General features: G+C 32.8%; 4 protein-coding genes across 4 annotated transcripts; 1 reads left to right on the top strand and 3 right to left on the bottom strand.

Moving 5' to 3' along the window:
- Positions 1–2,010: 2,010 nt before the first annotated feature.
- On the top strand, positions 2,011–2,535 carry LOC110624332 (basic blue protein). The gene is made up of 2 exons (XM_021769431.1): positions 2,011–2,176; positions 2,288–2,535. Exons 1-2 carry the CDS (start codon positions 2,011–2,013, stop codon positions 2,533–2,535), a joined length of 414 nt encoding a protein of 137 aa, XP_021625123.1.
- A 3,320-nt stretch (positions 2,536–5,855) lies between these two features.
- On the bottom strand, positions 5,856–10,709 carry LOC110624047 (putative disease resistance RPP13-like protein 1). The gene is made up of 2 exons (XM_021769105.2): positions 6,351–10,709; positions 5,856–6,228 (listed from the first exon to the last, which is right to left on the bottom strand). The coding sequence occupies exon 1, from the start codon at positions 10,486–10,488 to the stop codon at positions 6,430–6,432; it is 4,059 nt and encodes a 1,352-aa protein (XP_021624797.1). The 5' UTR covers positions 10,489–10,709; the 3' UTR covers positions 5,856–6,228; positions 6,351–6,429.
- Positions 10,710–11,069: 360 nt separating this feature from the next.
- LOC110624048 (pathogenesis-related thaumatin-like protein 3.5) lies at positions 11,070–13,059 on the bottom strand. The gene is made up of 3 exons (XM_021769107.2): positions 12,529–13,059; positions 11,460–12,129; positions 11,070–11,353 (listed from the first exon to the last, which is right to left on the bottom strand). The coding sequence occupies exons 1-3, from the start codon at positions 12,635–12,637 to the stop codon at positions 11,215–11,217; spliced, it is 918 nt and encodes a 305-aa protein (XP_021624799.1). The 5' UTR covers positions 12,638–13,059; the 3' UTR covers positions 11,070–11,214.
- A 146-nt stretch (positions 13,060–13,205) lies between these two features.
- On the bottom strand, positions 13,206–20,333 carry LOC110624046 (dynamin-like protein ARC5). Its single transcript, XM_021769104.2, has 17 exons — positions 19,938–20,333; positions 19,704–19,868; positions 19,486–19,608; positions 18,896–19,117; positions 18,139–18,272; positions 17,937–18,029; positions 17,793–17,856; positions 17,412–17,460; positions 17,124–17,206; positions 16,522–16,679; positions 16,340–16,400; positions 15,583–15,645; positions 15,393–15,493; positions 14,788–14,845; positions 13,973–14,317; positions 13,677–13,841; positions 13,206–13,590 (listed from the first exon to the last, which is right to left on the bottom strand). Exons 1-17 carry the CDS (start codon positions 20,250–20,252, stop codon positions 13,501–13,503), a joined length of 2,289 nt encoding a protein of 762 aa, XP_021624796.1. The 5' UTR covers positions 20,253–20,333; the 3' UTR covers positions 13,206–13,500.
- Positions 20,334–20,718: the final 385 nt, after the last annotated feature.

Genomic DNA, 20,718 nt, shown 5'->3' with positions numbered 1-20,718 from the left:
TATCATATGTATTATTATATATAATTATGTTTTACTTAACTTGTTAATTCTAAAAAATTTAGAATATTATTATAGTTTAAATAAAATTTTTTGAGTAGTCTATAAACTTAAATTTTCATTATCATAATAATAAATTACAATATATTTTGTTTAGCAATTTTATTTTTTCCTTTATATATATATTGTTGTTACAATATTATATACTCATAAATTTAAAATAAAATAAAATTTTATTTTTAAGTATATAAATTTAAAATAAAATAGAAATTTATTTTTTTAAGCCGTAAAAACATAGGAAATTGGATATTTATATGTAATTTTAAATATAAAATAAAAAAATGAAATCTAATTTTGCTAATTTATTTTTTTAATTTTCCAAACTTATTCACTTAAATTTTTATGGTTACCTCTAATGAATAAATAATTTTTTATATTCTATACTTTAATTATAATAATTTTTTTTTGCAAATTAAAATTAAGAGCAAATTGTTATGATTAAATTAATAGTGGTATATTTAATAAACTTGTTATTCCCTCACTTCTTATTTTTATAAAAATAATTAAATGTTTATTTATTCAAATTCAATAAATTACTATTATAATAAATAAATAAATAAATTCTCATAAATTTTTTAGTAATAATATTAGATATTTATTTCACTTTTATTTTTATTATAGATTTTTTATTCTAAATAAATATAATAAAAATAAATATTAAATAAATTAATTTTGTAATTATTAACTATCCTATACTAATAATCTTTGAAGACAAATCTCACTATTATCTCAAGTGCTCCTAAGTCAAATAAATCTTCTTATATGGAAATTTTGCCATCTAAATTAATTAGAAGATTTTTTATATTTTCTTATATTTTTAAAAGTGTCAATTATTCTTTTATTAATTAAATTAGATTTTATTTTTGAATTATCTTATATTTATTCATTTCGATTAGAATTTATTTAATTTATTTTTTAATTTCAATTAAGATTTATTTTAATTAAAATTAGGAGATCTTTGATTACGAATAGTTTTTATTTTGTATATAAAAAAATAAATTAAAAAAATTAAACAGTTTAATTTTTCTCTATATTAAGAATTTCTTTTATCCATTTAAAAAATTAAATTCTTATTTTCGGTAAGTAAAATATTTTAATTAATTACTATATCTTTTTTGATATCTATATTTTAATTAATTAGCATCTCTATTTCATATTTTTGATATCTTATTTAATAAAAGTTAATATGTAATATTTGAATGTAATTAATTAAAGTGGAAGGCAAGAAATTAAATTTTTATTTTTGGTAAGTAAAAAATTTTAAATATTTAATGTGATACAAATATAATAAATATGAACATAATTAATTCTTACTTTCCAATAGCGGGTCAGCACGATTCACTTCAAATTGAAAAAATTAACCGAACCAAAATAATAAAATTGAGTAATATTTGATTTAAATTAAAAAAATTATTCGAACTAAATTAATTTAAAATTTTAATTCAATTTTTTATTTATTTTAATTCAATTTAAATTTAAAATTTAAAAATTTCAGTTATTTTGGTTTGATTCAATTTTAATCAGAAAAAAAAATTAAAAAGATTAAACTAAACTGATTAGTGATAATAATATATTATTTTCAATAATGTAGAGAGATTAAATTATATTAAAGTTAAAATATTTCAATTAAATTTTAAAATGTAAAAAATAAAAAATTTATTAAAAATTCAAATCGATTAAATCAAACCAAACCGAATCAAATTAGATCAGTTCGATTCAATTTAATTTCTGATTAAAATCGATTTGATTTGATTTTTATAAATATCAAAATTTTAATTCTCAATTTATTCGATTAAATTTGATTTTAAACCAAACCGACCGAATACGCTCTAACTAATAGTATTTAAAGAGGCCAAAATATGGATATCATTCACACCCAATTTCAATACAATTATTTCTTTAGTCTTCAAAGCAAAAAATAAGTTTATTTCTTTTTGTTTTGAAGAAATAGGCATGGCAAGAGAAGGTGGAATCCTTGCAATTTTGATGCTTCTTCTGCTTTGTTTTGAGACCACTCAGTCAACTACATACATTGTTGGAGGTGATGAGGGTTGGAGTCCAATCGTTAGCATGGAAGCTTGGTCTTTACAATACAAGTTCTTTGCTGGTGACATACTTGGTATGTATCAATTATATTATAATTTAAATTATTTTTTAAAAAATACCCAATAATTAATTATTATTATTATTATTATTATTTTAAAGAAGGGTTTGGTATGTGTATATGCAGTATTCAACTATGATGAACAGTTGTATAATGTAATCTTAGTGGATCAAAATGGGCATGATACATGCACAATTTCTGGGAATTCTCAAAGCTTTCATTCAGGACATGATGAAATTCCTCTTTCTTTTGGAGCAAATTATTTCATAGATAGTAATCCTGAAGATTGTCAAAATGGTATGAAACTTTCAATCAATGCTACCGCTCGTCCAACACCTCCGACAGCGGCTGTGAAAACTCAACGGCTAGTATGAATGATGAGAAAAATCTGATAGCAGCTATTGATTTGCTATTATATGAATTTTGTGTACTACTTGATATTCTACTCTTTCAATCCGTGAATTTAGTCCGATAATAAATATATTTAAGTAAATTCGAGAGTTTTATATTCTACTCTTTCAATTTTCATTAAAAAAAAAAATAAACGAGTCTTAAATAAATAATTCTATTAATTGAGTAGGATTTTTTTAAAAGAATACTTGAAAATGGAAAGTTTAAATGAATTATTCTTTTTTAATTTTTTAATTAATTCCTTTTTTTACAAAGAATAAATTGAATTAAATTTTTATAAATTTAAGATTTTCTGAAATGGAACATGTACCTTTTTTATGTGAATAAAATTATAATTAATTATTTCTATTAATAAATAGTGTTTAGTAGGAGGTTAACTAAAAACCATAAATATTTATTATTTTAATACTAAATATTAAAAGATATAATAATAAAATAATAAAATTATTATTTACTTACTAGTAATTAATTCTTAAAAATACATTATCAATCAGAAAGTACCTTATTTCTACATCAATGGAAAATTATTTCCAAACTAGTTTTAAATGGATATTTATAAAATTTTATTAAACAGGTAAACCTTGAACAATTTTAAATTTTTATAATTATTAATTAGTCACTGTCAAATATTGAAAAAAATTCTAAAATGTCTTTAATTAAAGACTAATTAATTTATATTTTTATAAAATTAATAGATTAATTAATAAATTTTTTTATATTAAAAAATAAAATAATAAAATACTTAATGGGTACAGATAATAAAGAATTGATTAATAATTTTTTAATATTTTAATATTCCAAGTATTTTTGTTCTTAAACATTTTTTGACTCTTAACCCTTATTTTTTCTCTGAACATTTTGCCTTCAAGTATCTTTTAAGCTCTTAATCCTGAGTTTTCTTCCGAGCACGAGTTCAGCCTTAATTTTTCTTCTGAGAATTTTCGCTCTTAAATATTTTTGTGCTCTTAGCCCTAATTTTTCTCCCAAGTATTTTGCCCTCAAGCATCTTCCGAACTCTTAGTCCCGAATCTTCTTTTGATCATTTTTGCTTTTAAGCGTCTTCTAGACTCTTAACTCTAATTTTCCTTCTGAGCATTTTCACTCTTAAGTCGGTTTTTAGGCTCTTAACTTTGATTCTTCTTCCGAGCATTTCTGCTCTTCAACATCTTTCGGTCTCTTAGCCTTTATTTTTTTTTTTTCGAAAATTCAAGCTCGTGGACTTACCGGTGATTCCGGACTTGTTAGCCTTCCTCTTACTTTTTCAATTTTATTTGCGAAGGATTTGCACAACACATGTGTAATGAGAATGTTCGTTGTGAATTTCATAATATTTATTAACAAATAACGTATCGCACAAGACGATTAACTTCATATTTCAAATGAATATTAATTTTGACTAATAGCATTGACTCATACAATTTAAAGAGTCTAATAAATAACATTTTGCATGTATAAATTTCTTCAAAAAATTTTAATTCATAGCGTAGTTTGTTTAAATACATAAATATTTTTTCTCATGAGTGTTCATGCTAGTTTTCACCAATAACAAAATTTTTATATTAGGCTGAAATACCATAATGTTCGTATTTATGTAGATATAGAAAATTTTCATCTAGAATTTAATTTGTGTGACTAACCATGATAATAAAATGTCTCAATCCAAAGAAGTAACTGTATAGCTCAGTTTAAATTGCGTATGTCACTTTTCTCTCATAATTGATTAGTTATTTTTATGTTGTATCCCTTCTTACACCCACGCCTTTTGTGTCAGGCTTTTACTGTGTTGTGGCTTCTAGATTTAACCCGTGATTTTCTGAACTTTTTTTCATATTTTTTCCTTTCAGTCTCTTCGGTTCCTATTATTAGCTTTTCTTTAGTTTACCATGCTGATTTGAAATTCGGCGGATCACGTGATGCAGACGCTTTATAGTTTAACTTGATGAGCATATCGATAAGTCGTGATTGGTTTGATGAGAAGTGAATGGCTTTGAGATTAAGAGCTTGCAAAATATGCAAAGATGGTCAAGGGTCTACGGAATGCTTTGGTGTAGACCCTCCGACGAAGAAGTTAGATCTGTAAGCTAGAGCTAAAATTTAATAGTAGGAAATGTCGAAAAAAGTAATGGAGAGAAGAAGAGGAAGAAGTTAAGAAGAGAAAATAGAGAGAGAAAGTTCTCTTTCTTTTGGATTTGATCGGTAGTATATATATCTCTAATTGTTTTGACACTCCTTGTGTTATATTCCATCGGACTGAATTAGAGTGTTCTCTTATAGGTACGTCAGGCGACTTATTAATGATGGACGGTTGGCTAATAAATACGGAGTCAGCTAGTCCATATCCTATTTATTGTGCTGATCACGCAACCCATCTTACCGCATGTGCATTTATGATCTCGGCAACGCATTGAAAAGGTAATCAATGTATAGGAGGTCAGAATCTTATCTTGATCTTATCTCAATCTGTTTTGAAGTGCTTGCCTTAGTTACTTATGAATAGTTGGCTTACATTCAATATTGAGTCTCGAAGGGGTTTGTCTATTTGTTCCGGATTTTGGTAAGATCAGGGGGTATTGCTCTGATTTTTAAATTTCATAGATGGACTTTCTGCTACCCAATCAAGCTAGTTGGTTAGATTACAAAATTTTTTTAAATCCTATATACACGTGTCGTGATCTTAACAAATTCTATTATAACAAACCCTATTATTTTAACAAACCTGTTGTTTATGTGTTATCATATGTATAACAGTTTACTACGAATTAAGATAGGATTTATATACTACTCTCCTAGTTGTTATACATATAATAGTTGTGGTGAATAAGTTTTTCAATTCAAGGGGGCAATAGAATTCCACTCGGCAACATTATTTTATTTTAAAACCAGATTTATAAAATTTATTTATTTATTTATTTTATTTAGATATATGGGTGTATAAACAAAGAGATAGATTGGCATACTTTCTTCTTTTAAAATTTTGCAGTTTGGAGCTGTGCACGTAATTTTCTTTCTGATTGTGCACATATTTAGAGACATGGAAGGATACGACTACTGTCTTCAAAACTCATTATACCAAGTAAATCATAGCCAAGCTCTTCAAAATTCTTTTGTTTTCATTTATGAAGATAATATTGTCATGGATTATCTCTTCAAATTTCCAAGATTCTTGTGCAGGTTTTGAAATTACAAGAAGAGACAAAGATAAAAGAGACGAGAAAAGTAAAAGTCCTTGTGTTGGAACAAATTATTTACAAGTGAAATAACCAAGAAAAAAAAAAAGCAAACATGAGGAAACTCCAAGTTTCATTTCAGAAATGAATTTACACACCATACATGATCTCAGAAACTGACTAAATCCTGGATCGCGATTAAATGCCAAAGGCAATGTACTCGCTTCCATATCGCAGGAATCAAGTCCTTCACAATTTCAATATCGAAGAGATAAATCGGATGAAAATAAAGTTGAGAGGCAAAATGACTTTTTCTAAACTTCCATTTTCATTTTAGAAAATGAATTCACATACCATACATAATTACAGATACTGCTAAATCCTGGATTGTAAATTACATACCAAAGGCAATGTCACCATCACATTCCACCATCCATACGGTAGTATTGCTCTTGAGCCATTAATTTGCTGTGTTGCACACCATGGTAACTACATACAATGTGATCCCTAAAATCCATCAACAGATATCAATAATTACAAATTGAAAATAAGTAAAACTTCCATTATTTAGTTTTATGATTTTAAAGGGGTTTTGAAATAATGGTTCATACCTCATCGATGTAATGCTGCAGATTGCATCCTCATTCTTCATCTGGACCATGAATGTATTAGAGATGGGCTTTAAATATCTCAAGTCTCAACATAGGGTAAGTGGGAAATGATAGGCCAATAAACTCCTTTGTTTTTACAACACCGCTCTGCCAAATGAGGACATCCAATTATTATTAGATGTTCAAGTGTATCAGGGAAGCCCTCCTCTGGCAAGTACAAGAGATTTTGGCAACTCTCAAAACATAAGCATTGTAGAGAGGTGACCTTTTGGAGTCCCTTTGAGATGGATTTCAGATTCTCGAGTTCACAAATCTTGACGTAGGTCAATGAAGTGGGAAGCAGTAAGCCATCAGCATCTGGAAAGGAATCAAACATCTTTGTACTTGGACTGCTGCCATATATTCTAAAGTGTCTAAGAGAGGTTAGTTTGTGGAGTCCCCACTCTCTCATGGGCTGTTTAATATTCTTGCAATACTGAATGGAAAGCTGGGTTAATTTTGGTGGCAATCCCCTTTGGGGAAAGGACTCTAGGCCTCCACAGCTACTTATGGAAAGCTCAGTCAAGTTCACCGGCAAACCCCCTTCTGGAAAGGACACCAGACCTTCACAGTTATTTATATACAAATACTTGAGAGAATGGAGATCATGCATTGGGTTTGGCAGCAACCTCAAATTCTCACATTGTCCGATGGTTAGAGAGATAAGAGAGTGCATAGGCAATCCTGTTTCTTGGAAGGACAGTAATTGTTGACAGTCTACTATGCTTAGATATCTGAGCTGAGATAATCCATGGAATGCTGACTGTAACAACTGTGTCGGCCAATTACAACATTTGATCTTAAGAGTCTTAAGCGAAGCAGGAAACTCACCAATTGGACAAGACATCAGAGATCTACATGTGCAGATTTTCAATGTCTCAAGCACAGAGGTCTGTTTGATGTCGTTAACATCACACATGATACCCTCAGGCAGGGACTCTAGAGAATCACAACCTTGGATTTCAAGACATCTCAAACTGTATGGCAATCTTGTTGCTGGGAATGACAAGAGTTTTGTACAGAATGAGATGATCAGATCTCTTAGAGATGTTAGGCTGTGCAGCCCATTTGGCAGCTTGTCCAAATTATGACAACCAATTATCTTCAAGACTTGAAGATTACAAGGCAATTGCCCTTCCTCTCCCTCTATCAATGACACCAGTTGCTCACAACCATTGACGCCTAAATGCGTTAGACAAGCAAGTTTGTATAAACTAGTTCCATATTTCCACAAGTACTTTAACTGATGACAAGCTTCAATCCTCAAATCTTCTAGTGCCACCAATGTCTCTATATGGGCTTCATGTAAACTTACAAGACCTGAGACCTCATGAATGCGCAAGATAGTCAGAGATGTGAGATCAGACAGACTTCTGAGGACCATTTCTTGACAGTATTCAATTGACAGTTCTTGCAGAGATTGTAGACAGCTGGGTAATTTACTAGAAAGCTTCGGACAATTTCGCAATTCAAGCTTATGCAGATTAGGAAATGTTACTGCAGCCTCCTCATTCCCACATCGAGACCAAGACCATTGTTCCCACTCCAACATATCCTGGATAGTTAGAGTCTTCAGGCAAGCAAAAGATAAACCATTCCCATGGAACTCGACGCCCACTTTCTTCACTCTGTTCATGCCTTGTATGCTCAACTCTTCAAGTGAGGGCAGTTGTCCAAGTGGTGGTAGTGACGTGATGTTGCCACAATTACAAAGCTTTAGCCTTGCCATATTTGAGAATGTGGGATCTCCTATCCACAAGGGCAATTCAGTTCCACCAAACGATTTAATTGAAAGCCGTAATAGATTTTGAGGAGGCCGTAATGAGTTGAGAACCTGCACTTCATCACTTGGATCTCTGGAACCATAGGAATTCAAGTCTAGTTCTGCCCACTCCAAGTCTAGTTCTTGTAGGCGCTGCTTCTCCATTAAATTGGCAAGCTCTGCTTCGCGAATGTTCAGCACATTTTCTATCCTTGAAATATGAAGAAAACCTGATATATGAGGAAATTTCTTCAGCTCTTTTATATTGAGTCCATTATCTTTTCCCACAATAAACTTGGTCAGTGTGTGAATATTTGCCAAATTGCCAATTTGCAGTGGCATCTCGTTTAATTCATCTGTACCACTAATATCAAGGCATTGCAAGTTAATTAAGTTGCCTATGCATGAGGGTAACTCAATAAGACAAACACATCCACTTAGTATTAACGTTTGCAAGTTTAACAGTTCAGCCACTGACTTGGGCAATCTTTTGATTAGAGTGCAAGATAAGTTGAGATACCTTAAATGCTTTAAGGCACTAATAGAACTTGGCAACTCCTCAATCCAATAACCAGAAAGTGACAGAGCCCTCAAGCACTTTAACTTTGGCATCAAGTCTTGTAGCACCTTACCAGTTAAATGGCCATAATGTTTTGGCAATGCTAAGAATGTTCGTAAACCTGTCACTTTGTGAAAGCCCTCAAATCTTAACCAGGTATCATACCAATGAGTAGTGAATGAAGAATGCCGAACCTTTGTGCATAGATTTGTATCATCCATCTTTTCGCCCAAATGAAAACATGTCTCTTCAGTGACAGATTGGGCTAAATCATGCATGAGGTCATGTATTACATATCGAGATTTATTCCTAGTAGATTGTTGAAAAAACGATCTAGACAATAAATCATGAAAATACTGGCATCCCAAATCTTTTAGCTGCTTCATCTTCTTTGATATATATAGAAAACCCTCTGCCATCCATAACAAAACTAACTCATCCAGATCGAATTCATAATCCTTAGGAAAAATAGAGCAATAAGCAAAGCATCGCTTTAAATGAGAAGGAAGATGAAGATAACTTAACCTCAAAGCTGGAATAATGTTGTTTTTGTAATCAGGCAAATCCCAAATGTTGTTGTTTAACACTTCCTCCCATATGTTACGATTTGCGGTACCTCTCAACAAGCCTCCAAGAGCCTTGGCTGCTAAGGGCAATCCATGACATCTTTTAACGATTTCTTTGCCTATGTCTTCTAATTCCGAGTGCTCATCAAAATTTATGGCTCCCAAAGCATGTTGTGCAAATACAGAAAAGCAATCTTCATGTGACAACTGCTTAAGAGAATAACCTCGAATGGTACCCATCATAGATGAGACGCTCTCATTGCGAGTTGTGATAATAATTATGCTTCCAGGTGCTCCTACTGCAAAAGGACTGCAAAAGAGAGTCCAATTATCATAGTTTTCTGTCCAAACATCATCAAGCACAATCAAAAATTTCTTCTGAGAGAGCTTATCCTTTAGTTTTATCTGAAGCAAATTCAAATCTTCACCATATGTACCTTCACAAACCACTGATTGAAGAATCGTTTTAGTCATTGTAAGAACATCAAAATCTTCACCAACGAAAACCCAAGATTTAAGATCAAACACCAGTGTGGCATCATTGAAGATGAGCTGAGCAAGAGTCGTCTTGCCGACGCCTCCCATGCCAACTATGGGAATCACTGAGACATTTCCACCAATTCCTTTTTTCTTCAAAAGATCAAGTATTTTGTTCTTATCATTTTCCCTCCCGTAAATCTTTGATTCGTTCACCAAAGAAGTTGTGGGTAGTCTTGTTCTCACTTGACTAGTACTTCCTCTAGACTCTACTATATGCAGATTGTTCTTTTCTTTGACAATCTCATCTAATCGGGTACTGATTCTCTCTATCTTGGAAACCATTGCAGCATTGAACTTAATAGTATTTGGATTTATACAAGCAAAAACAGTAGAAATGATTTTCCATGACTTACTTGCACGGGCCAGAGGTTCCACCTTCAGCTTGCGCCGCTGAGCCTCAGTTGCAAGTTCATCGAGAACGTCCTCCGCATCATAAGCCAAGTCCCTAAGATCGCTTACCCACATCTTTACCAATGGATTCTCCCACTGTTTTTCCTCGGCATCGTCAAGTACCAAGTAAAGTTTCTTCAACATCCTCTCCCATTTCTTGAGTTCAACAAGGACGTTTCCTTCTTGGGCATACTTCAGCAACTCCATAGACGTCATCCTATCAAACAGCTCCAGAAAGGAAGCAGAGAGAATGGCACCTCCAATAGCGGTCACCGCCTCCATTAGGAACGAGAATAGAAGAAACCAAGAACTCAGGTCTGAGAAGAGATGGATTGCAACACAGAAACCAAGCTCAACAAGTGAAATTTTCTTACAATAAAAACTCAGATCTGAGAATAGTACTTTCAATAGCAGAGACTAAGAACCCAGCTTAGCAGATGAAGCGGACTGGCTAATCATCTATTGGTGGCGGGGGGAGATGGAGTTGATTGTTTTTTTTGCCCCTTCTCTTGAAATATTTAGTTTTTGGACAATCTATTTTTACTAATTTAATTAATTAGTCCCCAGTTGTTTTTGAAAAATTCAAATAACACGTTATTATATCTTGGAAAATCAATTTTCTTTTAGTAAATTTCTGAGGAATAAAACTTTAAAGCCTTAATGAAAAAACAAATAGTAATATAGGTGAAAAAAGAAAATTATAATGTGAATCCCATAATTTTTATTATTTATTATTTTTATAATATTAATTTTTTCATTGCTCTTAAAATATAAATTTACTATTATAATTTACAGATTTGAAATTACAAAAAACAAAAAATAAAAGAAACAAGATAAAATAAATTGTTTATAAGTAAAATAACTACGAGTAAAAATAAAATATTATTTCAATTCAAAAATTAATTTACACATCAGACATGAATTTATAACGTAAAATAATAGTAGAGTCTATATAAATCTCTATACATTTATATTACATATCTATATAGAACAAATTTGTCTATATTGCTAAATCTTGATTTGCAAAATAAATAGCAAAGGCAATATCACCATCAGATTCCACCATCCATTGGGTAGTAGTGCTTTTGAGCCATTTGCTTTATTGCATACTACCTTGTTATCATGGTAACTGCATAAAGCTTGATTCCTAAAATCCATCAACAAAATTACATCAGCAAATTAAAAATCAGAAAAAAGTAAAATTCCCATTAATTAAAAGATGTAATTTTCTTGAAAAATATGAGCTCGATCACCTTGATGCACAGAAGGTGACAGCATAATCTGATGCAGAACAAGTTATAATACTTGTTGAATCTTTATCAAATGCATAGCTAGATGCTGCAGGGCAAGCTTGCTTAAAAACTTTGGAATAATTTGATGACACACATGCCACTGGCTCACTATATGCTCCTCTACAGCAGTACTCATCGGTGTTAAACACATCGCAGGCGCTCCGGCAAGCAACGACCTGCCCGTTGGACTTAACGGAGAGCTCTGACGGGCAACTACCCCGGAGATCTGATTCACAGCCTGCATTGCTACAATTTCCTTTGCCATTAAGGGGTAAAATTCCAATAGGTAAATTAAAACCATCCACAAGGCTAACATCGTAAAAATCGGTATCTCCAAGGGTAAATTCGGCAATTGTGTTGGGTGGGCTACTTGGGCCTGAACAATTTAGAGAGGTTCCACAGCTGCCTGTTTGACATGATCCAACACCATTGTTGTTGAAATTGCAACCAGTTCGAGCCCATATCCGGCCGCTCCAGCCACTTGAGGCAGTGTAGGAGGCTGTTTGGGCTGGCTTCAGGACAAAACCATCGCCACGATTGTTGTCACCTTTTGTAATAATTGCAGGCCATATTGTCCCTTTGCAGTTGTTGAACAAGGTGAAGGTTTTTGTAGTTGTGGAAGTATTTTGTGCTGTTAAAGACATTAAACATAAATTTTTTCCAAAAGGTTACTGCAAAAGAAATTATTGAATAAACACACAATACTAAACATCCGTACAACTCAATATTAAAAATATATATATATATAAATTATCATAATTTAATCGTAAGATCTATATTTAAATGTAAGACAATGATAAAATTTTATTTTAATAAAAAAAATAATGAAATCTATCAAAACTCTCAAAATTTAAAGTGTTTAATTCCGATCTGTTTCGTGAAATCTCACATTTGATATTGATTTTTTTATTCAATTGTAAAATTTTCGAATTGGATCATAATTCGGCGATCAAAAAATATACTCAAAATTTAAATCATATAATAAAAAAAACTGAGAAAAGACATACTGAGTTAAGAAACAGGAGGCTACCTGATGCAATGATAAAGAAAATGAACAGGAAAGCTCCTTGTAAACTGAGATTTCGAGCCATCTGAATTACACTTCCAAAGCTTTGTGTTTGCATGGAGAGCTGAAGCATGGGAAGTGAAGTTCTTATATGAGTGCATGGGATAAAGAGAATGGAAGAATACGTGTGGAAGAGAGGGAATCTACAAATAGAGACAGCTCAGAAAAGTCTTCCTTGCTTAATTAATTCAATCTCCAACACAGTGATGATTCCTTGCTCCAAACTTTTTATTCTTACTTTATTCTTGCTTATTGCCAATTTTTTTTGAATTAATTCAATCTCCAATCAAATTGTATTGATTTTTTGAATTCCCTGATTTTAAAATCCATCAAACCAAACCTAAGAAGACAATAACAATGCTATTATTATTATTTTTTTTTTGGGCAAAAGAATGAGAATGCCTTTGACAATAATGGATTCGATCTCCCTTGTAATAGAAGAAAAACTCCCACAAACAAAGCACCCTCTCTTTAGGGCAGAACAGAAATGTAACTTGTCTGAGTTCTATAGAAAGTTCAATGGCAGCCCCTCCTCTGCTTTGAGAGTCCACTTCGTTTGCAGGTTGGCCCTTTTTGAAAACTTTTAAAAGTAGCATTTAGCGTTTTGATTTAGTCAAACTAATATTTAGAAGTTCAAAGAGTATCCAAAATGGAAGTACTGATTCCAAATGCCAATTTGCTCAAACAGATACAGCTACTGCATGCCTGTTCTAAGAATCACACTAGAGCTTCTAATTAAATCAACATGACCACTAAGTAATAAAATTATGGCCAGATCAGAGTAGAAGGATGCCTTAAATGAGAGTTTGACCATTGTTCTTCTGAGATAATCTAATGGAGGTTGCCGAGAGATAGAGAGAGAGAGGGAGAGCGAGAAATGAAGTAACTATGCAATAGTTCGCTACATCTTGCCTTTGTGACATTCTTGTTCAGGAGTCATTCCTTGGAAGTAGCAGGAACAGCCTTGACTTGATGCAAATTAAGTTGTTCATATATCAACCTAAATTTGTCTTTCAGCCTCTTAATCTGCAAACACGGAAAATTTCGTGATTGATTTTGTATGGTAAAGAAAGCAAGGGAGGAAAATGAAAACTTGAAAAAGAAAAATATACCCTTTTCATCTCAATCTCTACTTCTCTCTTTTGCTGATCCAATGAATGCCTTAGATTGGTGATGTCAAAAACATTATCCAAATCATCTTCAAAAGCAGATTCTAAGTCCTGCCGGAGAAGTGCAGGCAACTTGTCTATAACCGGCATCAAAAGAAAACAATTGAACTGCAAACAGCAAGTGAAAACTTAGGAGAAGATACAACAGTAAGTGTATGTGTGTGTAAAAAGGGAGCTATTAACTAGTTGGTAGCTTTTCCTCATCAATCAGTTAAAATAATCATGGAAAATGCTTAAACCTTCAATTCAGCCGATGCCAAGAAATACTCTCTTATGCCATGGAATATCTGTTGTACCAGAGCATAAACAATCCTTTCAGATGAAGGAGCGAGTCTCCGATTCCAAAGTGTGTTGTCTAGAAGATCAGCGAGCCTTGTTTCTGTTGCCTGAACAGAAGACCCTGAATCAATTCCTGAGGCCAAATGACACAGCTTAACTTCTGTCCTTGACTTATTCTCATGCTTCTCATTTGCAGTTACCAAGGACGAGTCTTGGGAGACACCAGCTGATACAGAATTAGCTCCCACCGAAGACTGCTCTGTGCCACCAAAGGAATCCAAGAATTGGCGTAGCCCAGATCGATTCTATCGTTTGACATCAAAGTGAGTGAATGCATGTCAAATGGACTAACAAAATAAACACATTCAGAAGTTTGTGGATTTTAAGAGCTTGTTTAAGTTTAGCCACTTTTTGTTGCTAATAGCTGACAGTTGCTAAATGTTAACTATTTGGTCATGTAAGTGGTTGCCATCGATATGTTGATTTTGTTATCAATGAATTTTAATAAGGGTGGTTTAGTCCAAACAAAAAATAAAATGAAATCAGCTATCAGGTGAGCAGAAAAGCTCTATATGGAGCTTTTCGCATCAATCTGGTTCAGTGTCCCAACAACTACCAATTTTTTATTGAACTTTACCAAAAAGAATAACTTAGCTGTTGGGAGTCAAACCACTATTAGCTAACTCTCAACAGCTAAATGAAACATCCGCAAAGAATAGATCTAAAAGTATTATGCCCATCCAATTTAATGCCTTATATCACAAATGTCTTTGACCTTATTGTGGAGAGACCATGTTACGTAACGTGTGGTGCTCACTAAATCCTCCATACATCTGGAAAAAAATTAAAGAAAGAGAACATTAATGAGGAAACAACAGTTTTTATCATAGGATGGCAATACAGATTCAGTGGGAAAGACAACAATTTGAAGGCTTAATAAAAAAAATCACATCTGATATTTCTGAACATTTCATCCAAAGAGGGAGATTTGCTACAACAATCACAACAGAGATTGTTACATCAACTAGCACATAGATGAAAACAAAGTAAACAAGTGTGTAGAACAAAAACATTTACCCAACGTTTGAAATCAAGGATTTACAAGAATTCAATTCAATTGTTCCTGTAAACTCTAAGAAACATGAATAGATCCAAGAAACATCATCCATCACAGCATAATGCAATAAATTGTAGGAACCACATATTTTCATATTAGCTCATACTCCCGGGAAATGTGAAATTCACAGTTCATGATTCAGGCCTATGTTATTGCATTTTAATGTTTGCAAAAAAATTCAGGTAAATGATAAATTAGCAATAGGAAAAGAAAAACAATTAAAATAATGAATATAAATTAATGTAACAAAAGAAACAATTTACTTTTCACGGCATGCTCTTTCTGTAGATTCTGCGAAGTTATTGAAGGCATAAGCAACCCTCCTAAGGAATACATCATGACCGCTTAGATACTCACCATCTTTCTGTCACAAGTCAGTTAAAGTAGGATACAAATAGAATCATTTGGTTCAGAAAATAAACACCAGCAACCCCCAATAAACAAAATCCATACCTGAAGCAGATAGACAGAGATGGGAAGCAGTCTCTTCAGGATGTACAAAAGCCTATTACCCAACTGCACCAGCAAAAGAAATTCATTCTAAAATCTATATTCAACTTAATATGTGTGTTGGAGGAAGGGGGGTGGCAAACAAAATTTTGCAATAGATGGCAAAGACAAATAAACAAAAAATGAAATTTGGAAGCCCAAATCAATAGATAAAAAAAAATTTCATTTACAGAAGCTCAGATACTGGTCATGCAACTTGAATAGAACTAATATTAATAAGATATTTCCTATGCAAACCAGCCTAAATCCCTAATACTCAATTCCGTTCTGTTCAACAAAATTTGAAAAATAAAAGTAAACAATAAACACCAAACACCCTGGATTTTCAGACAAGATATGCACAGGGATTCTGCTTTTATTCACTTGGATTATATTGCATTTAACTTTTAAAACTAATGTACACTTTCACCCTTCTATTAACAATATACACATCAGCACCAGAGAATTTTGAATAGGTTACTTGCTTCTCTATGAGCTGACTTTTTTGAAGTAGTTGTACAGTTGGAAAATGCTATTATGTGAGTATAAATGAAATCACTATCTGCTGTATCATTGGTCAACAGATTAAAAAAAATGCATACTTTATGTTTTAAGAGAAGTGAGGGATTGACTGCATATGTGCTTTGGGGACGCGGGGCATGGAGGAGGATGAAAATGCAGATCAATTATTTTGTTAAGAAAAAAAAATATTACTAGTCACCTGATAAAGAAAAGGTTCAAATGTATCACGAGCCTTTGCTACAGCTATCACACATGCCGTCCTGAGAGCGCATAAAAAACAAGTTGGAAAAATAAAGTTTGACTGCAAATAAAAGGGAGGAGTTTTACAACCTATAGACAACTTGCACTGCATTAATGGCTCACTCAGAAATCCATGAATACCTAGAGTAGTTAGTTCCATCATGGATGTCTTCAACTCCACATGCATTTACAATTTCTTCACGAGTAATTTGAGGGCATTTCATTCCCCCCACAACAAATCGAAATTCTGCCATGGCTCGATGGTACTGTGCACCCCCATAAAGACGCATCCCTGCATTCTACACCAGGAAAAGAACATGCTAAACTTTTATTTAGATTATTAAATATTAGAACTTAGTGACTGGAATAGAAGAGAAATGTTATTTGCTTTTGTCAATTTATTAAAAGCATGTTACAATATAATAATACCACAAGAAGCAGAAGAAGGAAATATTTTTAACTCAAGTTAAATGGCAGAGCTAATAAAGAATCCGCTGCTTAGAGAACAAAAAGATTATCAATGAGAGAGGGATGCCAGAATAGATTCCCTGGCACGGGATTTAGGTTTATGAAAAATCTATGAAGGGAATAAACTAGGAATCAGTTATTGTAGAAAAATGAGTATAGAATAGCTTTGCAGGGTTAGCATACAGCCACTATTCTCAAGCTGCACATCATGCAATTCGTGCCAAAGCAAAAGAAAGTGAATTCACAAAATGAAGTCAGGTAGCTACATATCTTACAGGAATTAGCTTCTGCGGAAACTGAAGACCATCAGTACCAACAAATGCCCCTCCATTAGTTCTCTCATCTTGTAGCGTCTCACCTGCAACAAACATACATGATCCATTCACTGTCAAAGACAAGACTCCTGCATTTACTAATAGTAAGCCAAAAATGATTAAAGAATAGTCATAGAGGAGACTGAAGAGACTAAATTCACTTCTCTGAGTAATAACTGCATATCATAATAGGACAAATATTTAGCATATACTAAGATGTGTTTAAATGAACAATATAAAATTATTTACCAAATTTATCTGGGGGAGCAACTACCGTTCCTTTCAAGAGCAATGACAACTGAGCATAAAAAGCATATTTAGTCAACATAAACAAACAAGGAAAGCTAAAAAAAGCGAATGAAGCTGTTTATATCATATGTGTTTCAAATTTTAGTTCTTAGGACCAAAATCACAAGCAACTAAGCACTCAAAACGAGGTCAACCTTTTTTCTACCCCAAAAATTGCACTAAGCCAATTCAGATTACATTACATATTTGAGAAAAAGATGCACAAAAAAAAAAAAGAAAAAAAAAAGATAAGGAGAGATGAGGCAGAAAATAAATGTTAACATCAGCACAAAAAGAGAAGGGGGAAGGGGGGGGACAGCAGTAGCACCAAGTTAGAGAAACCTTAGTTAAGAATAGGTCATGGAATTCTCTTCCTTTTTCCTTCAATTTCACTTCATCCAAAGTGCTGCATGCATGGAAAAAAAATATTGTAAAATCAGCCATGAGATACAAATTGCAATGTGTTGCATACTTTAAACAACAAACCTGAGTTCTTTAATGATTTCATTGAGCTTTCTTGCTGCAATGCGAGACTCCTTTTCAAGAAGTGGAATAATCAATGGAACACTGTCCATGTACCTTACAAACAGATATCAAACATTTTGGTTATTCAACACAAAAAGATCAACAAAGAAACATATGTAATGTGAGAAAAACACAAGCATAAGGCCCTAAACAGATATTATACCTTTTCAGTAGCAATTCCTCTAAGAATGACCTTAGTTTGCTAACACCTATTCTACTTTTTTCTTTCTTTGATAATGAACGCCCTAGCTTTTCCTCCAAAGCTGAAATGTCTTCCATTTCCCTTAAGGATATGGCCTGCTTCAAGAGGATTGGTTATGAAGTTATGACATGGTAAATTTAGAATACAGACTAGTACATGAGTTGCATATATGCTTATGATGTTTAAGACAATTTTTAATACATATCTTCATTAATCAGCAATTTGACAAGAAAGGATTTTAATATATATTATTAAAAAAAATATAATGTCAAGTCATATTCACTTCACAAAAATGAAGGGGAAGTGCTAACATAAATTACATTTCAAATTCTAATAATATCAGTTGTGTATTTAGCTTGAGTGTACAAAAGGTTCATGAACTAATTTTATCAATAAAGCTAATGACGTGATTTTTATCAATCAGATTTTTGTGCTTGAATTATTTTCTTCCAGCTTCCTATCCTTTTGATTTCTCTCTTTGATAATTGTTTCTTTTCTTCTTTTTTGTTACTTTTCCAATCTAACATGTCTGCACTATTAAAGATGTTTTAGTTTTGTTGTTCTTTTCTCAATTTTTTGGAATTGATATGAACTTGCTGCAATGTGATAGTAATTTTCTACTTACAAATGTAAATGGGACGAAGTTCATTTAATTGAAGTTATGAAGCATTAAACAAAAGCTAAATAAAAGAATAGCTGTCGTAGTTAGACATTGAACCTGTTTAAACTCATCATTTGATCTATAAACTGAATCATGACCCGCACCAACTCTTCCAGAAGGCACAGATGTAAAAAAGGGAGAGTCACCCAATATGAAACCGTCCAGTGTATGTGTTGGGGGTGAAAGGAAAACTTCAACATCTGAAGAGCGAGCAAACTGGGGTATTTTAGTGTCAAGTTTGGTTGAGATGATAACTGTCCTTGAAAGTTCAGGATCAATCTGTATGCAATAACAAAAGCATCCATAAACTCTGGAGGAAGATTTAACATAATCATACCATTCTGAAGATGGTTTCTATCAGTATGACCTATCCAACTTACAAATCATATATACGCTGCAAACAAAAGTTCAGTTCTTTTCCTTAAAAAAAAAGGCAATATTTGAAGTTGGGTATAATGTTATTTCACACTTCTCCTATTATTTAGCCCAGATGCAAGTCACTGCACGGTCCCCATAGTGTAAGCTTACCAAGAAGCTGTCACGAATAACAGTAAAACTTCACACATTCCTATCCGAATCCCAGAGACCTAAATATAGAAGGCAAAGAAAATAAAATTCATTGGACAACTAATAAAAAAGACACATACTTGCATTACTACTCTTCGAGTAGTTGCATTACTCCAGTCACTACAATCTTCAAGGCATAATATAATGAACTCCTTATGCTGCATTTTCGCTCGCACAAGAGACTCCACAGCACGAGCTTGGCTCTGCAATGAAATGCGTTTCAAAGCCATAACCATCACAAATCACAAAGATAACCATAAAAGAAAAGCTGCAAATGGTTAAAAATTCTTCTTCCCACCTGTAATGCTTGATTCTTTCGACCTGGTGCAGGAGCAACAAGCCCAGGAGTATCAATAATGGTGAGATTGGGACAGTACTTATACTCCACTCTTATAATTATTTCCTTAGCTGAAAACTGGCACAACTCTCGTTCCAACCTCATATTTTCTGATTCAATGAATGCCTAACCAAAAAAAAATCGAAAAATCAAGAAACGAACTAATCAGATGAAAGAAAATTCAACCAATTATACCTGAATTTCATGAAGGGGTTTCTCTTGAACAAATGCGGGATCATCATCGGACATAAGATGGCAGACAGGGACCTCACATTGGGGATCATACTTCATGTGGAGGGTAATTGGACGACGAGTTTTCGTACCACCGCCGACGTGGTTGAATTGGAAGCCCATGAGGGCTTCCACGAGAGCGCTCTTGCCGTCAGTCTGGTGACCCACCACTAGCACTGCGGGAGCGTCAAATGGGGTCTCTAGCTCCTGGGCCAAGCCGTGGAGCTCGTTGTAGGCTTCGTAAAGGCTCCATTGCTCCTGCACTGCGTCTCTCGTCATTATCGCTCAGAAGTGATAGGCTACAGAGGGAGCAGAGAGTGAGAGCTTTATCCTATGCGTAGAGCAGAGAAGGTAGTTGAAAACGGCAGTCTACACTACACTCTACAGTTCCCGGGAATCTATGTATAAAACGGTGTCGTTGAAATTTATTTCTTTTATTTTTCAAATTCAGAACTTGAGCCGTAGATTAGCTTTACGAGCTTTCCATTTCCTTTATTTTTTTTTTCATTATTTAGACATTTTGATATAACGGAGTAGAAATGAAATTTCTCCCATGCTTTAATATTAATTAAAATAAAACAATTCAATTTTTTAAATTAAAAAAAAATCTTATTTTAAAAAATAGAGTTATTTTATGATTATGTAAAAATTTATTTATTTTTTTCTTGCAAATAATAAAATGAAGCACATACTTTTTAGTGTTATGATAATTTGATATTATACATTGTACATAATTAAATTAAAC

The sequence above is a fragment of the Manihot esculenta genome, chromosome 10 (genome assembly GCF_001659605.2).
Source record: "Manihot esculenta cultivar AM560-2 chromosome 10, M.esculenta_v8, whole genome shotgun sequence".
NCBI lineage: Eukaryota > Viridiplantae > Streptophyta > Magnoliopsida > Malpighiales > Euphorbiaceae > Manihot > Manihot esculenta.
This window is presented reverse-complemented; position numbering and strand designations above follow the sequence as displayed.

Excerpts from the sequence above, each read along its gene's own strand:
- LOC110624047 (XM_021769105.2), bottom strand. The coding sequence starts at position 10,488 with ATGGAGGCGGTGACCGCTATTGGAGGTGCCATTCTCTCTGCTTCCTTT.
- LOC110624332 (XM_021769431.1), top strand. The coding sequence starts at position 2,011 with ATGGCAAGAGAAGGTGGAATCCTTGCAATTTTGATGCTTCTTCTGCTT. Across the intron at positions 2,177-2,287 it reads CTTTGCTGGTGACATACTTG|TATTCAACTATGATGAACAG; the intron begins GTATGTATCAAT and ends GTGTATATGCAG.
- LOC110624048 (XM_021769107.2), bottom strand. The coding sequence starts at position 12,637 with ATGCTTCAGCTCTCCATGCAAACACAAAGCTTTGGAAGTGTAATTCAG. Across the intron at positions 12,130-12,528 it reads TTTCTTTATCATTGCATCAG|CACAAAATACTTCCACAACT; the intron begins GTAGCCTCCTGT and ends TGTCTTTAACAG. Across the intron at positions 11,354-11,459 it reads GTCACCTTCTGTGCATCAAG|GAATCAAGCTTTATGCAGTT; the intron begins GTGATCGAGCTC and ends GATGGATTTTAG.
- LOC110624046 (XM_021769104.2), bottom strand. The coding sequence starts at position 20,252 with ATGACGAGAGACGCAGTGCAGGAGCAATGGAGCCTTTACGAAGCCTAC. Across the intron at positions 16,401-16,521 it reads GATGGAACTAACTACTCTAG|GACGGCATGTGTGATAGCTG; the intron begins GTATTCATGGAT and ends ATGCGCTCTCAG. Across the intron at positions 13,591-13,676 it reads TAGAGATTGAGATGAAAAGG|ATTAAGAGGCTGAAAGACAA; the intron begins GTATATTTTTCT and ends CCGTGTTTGCAG.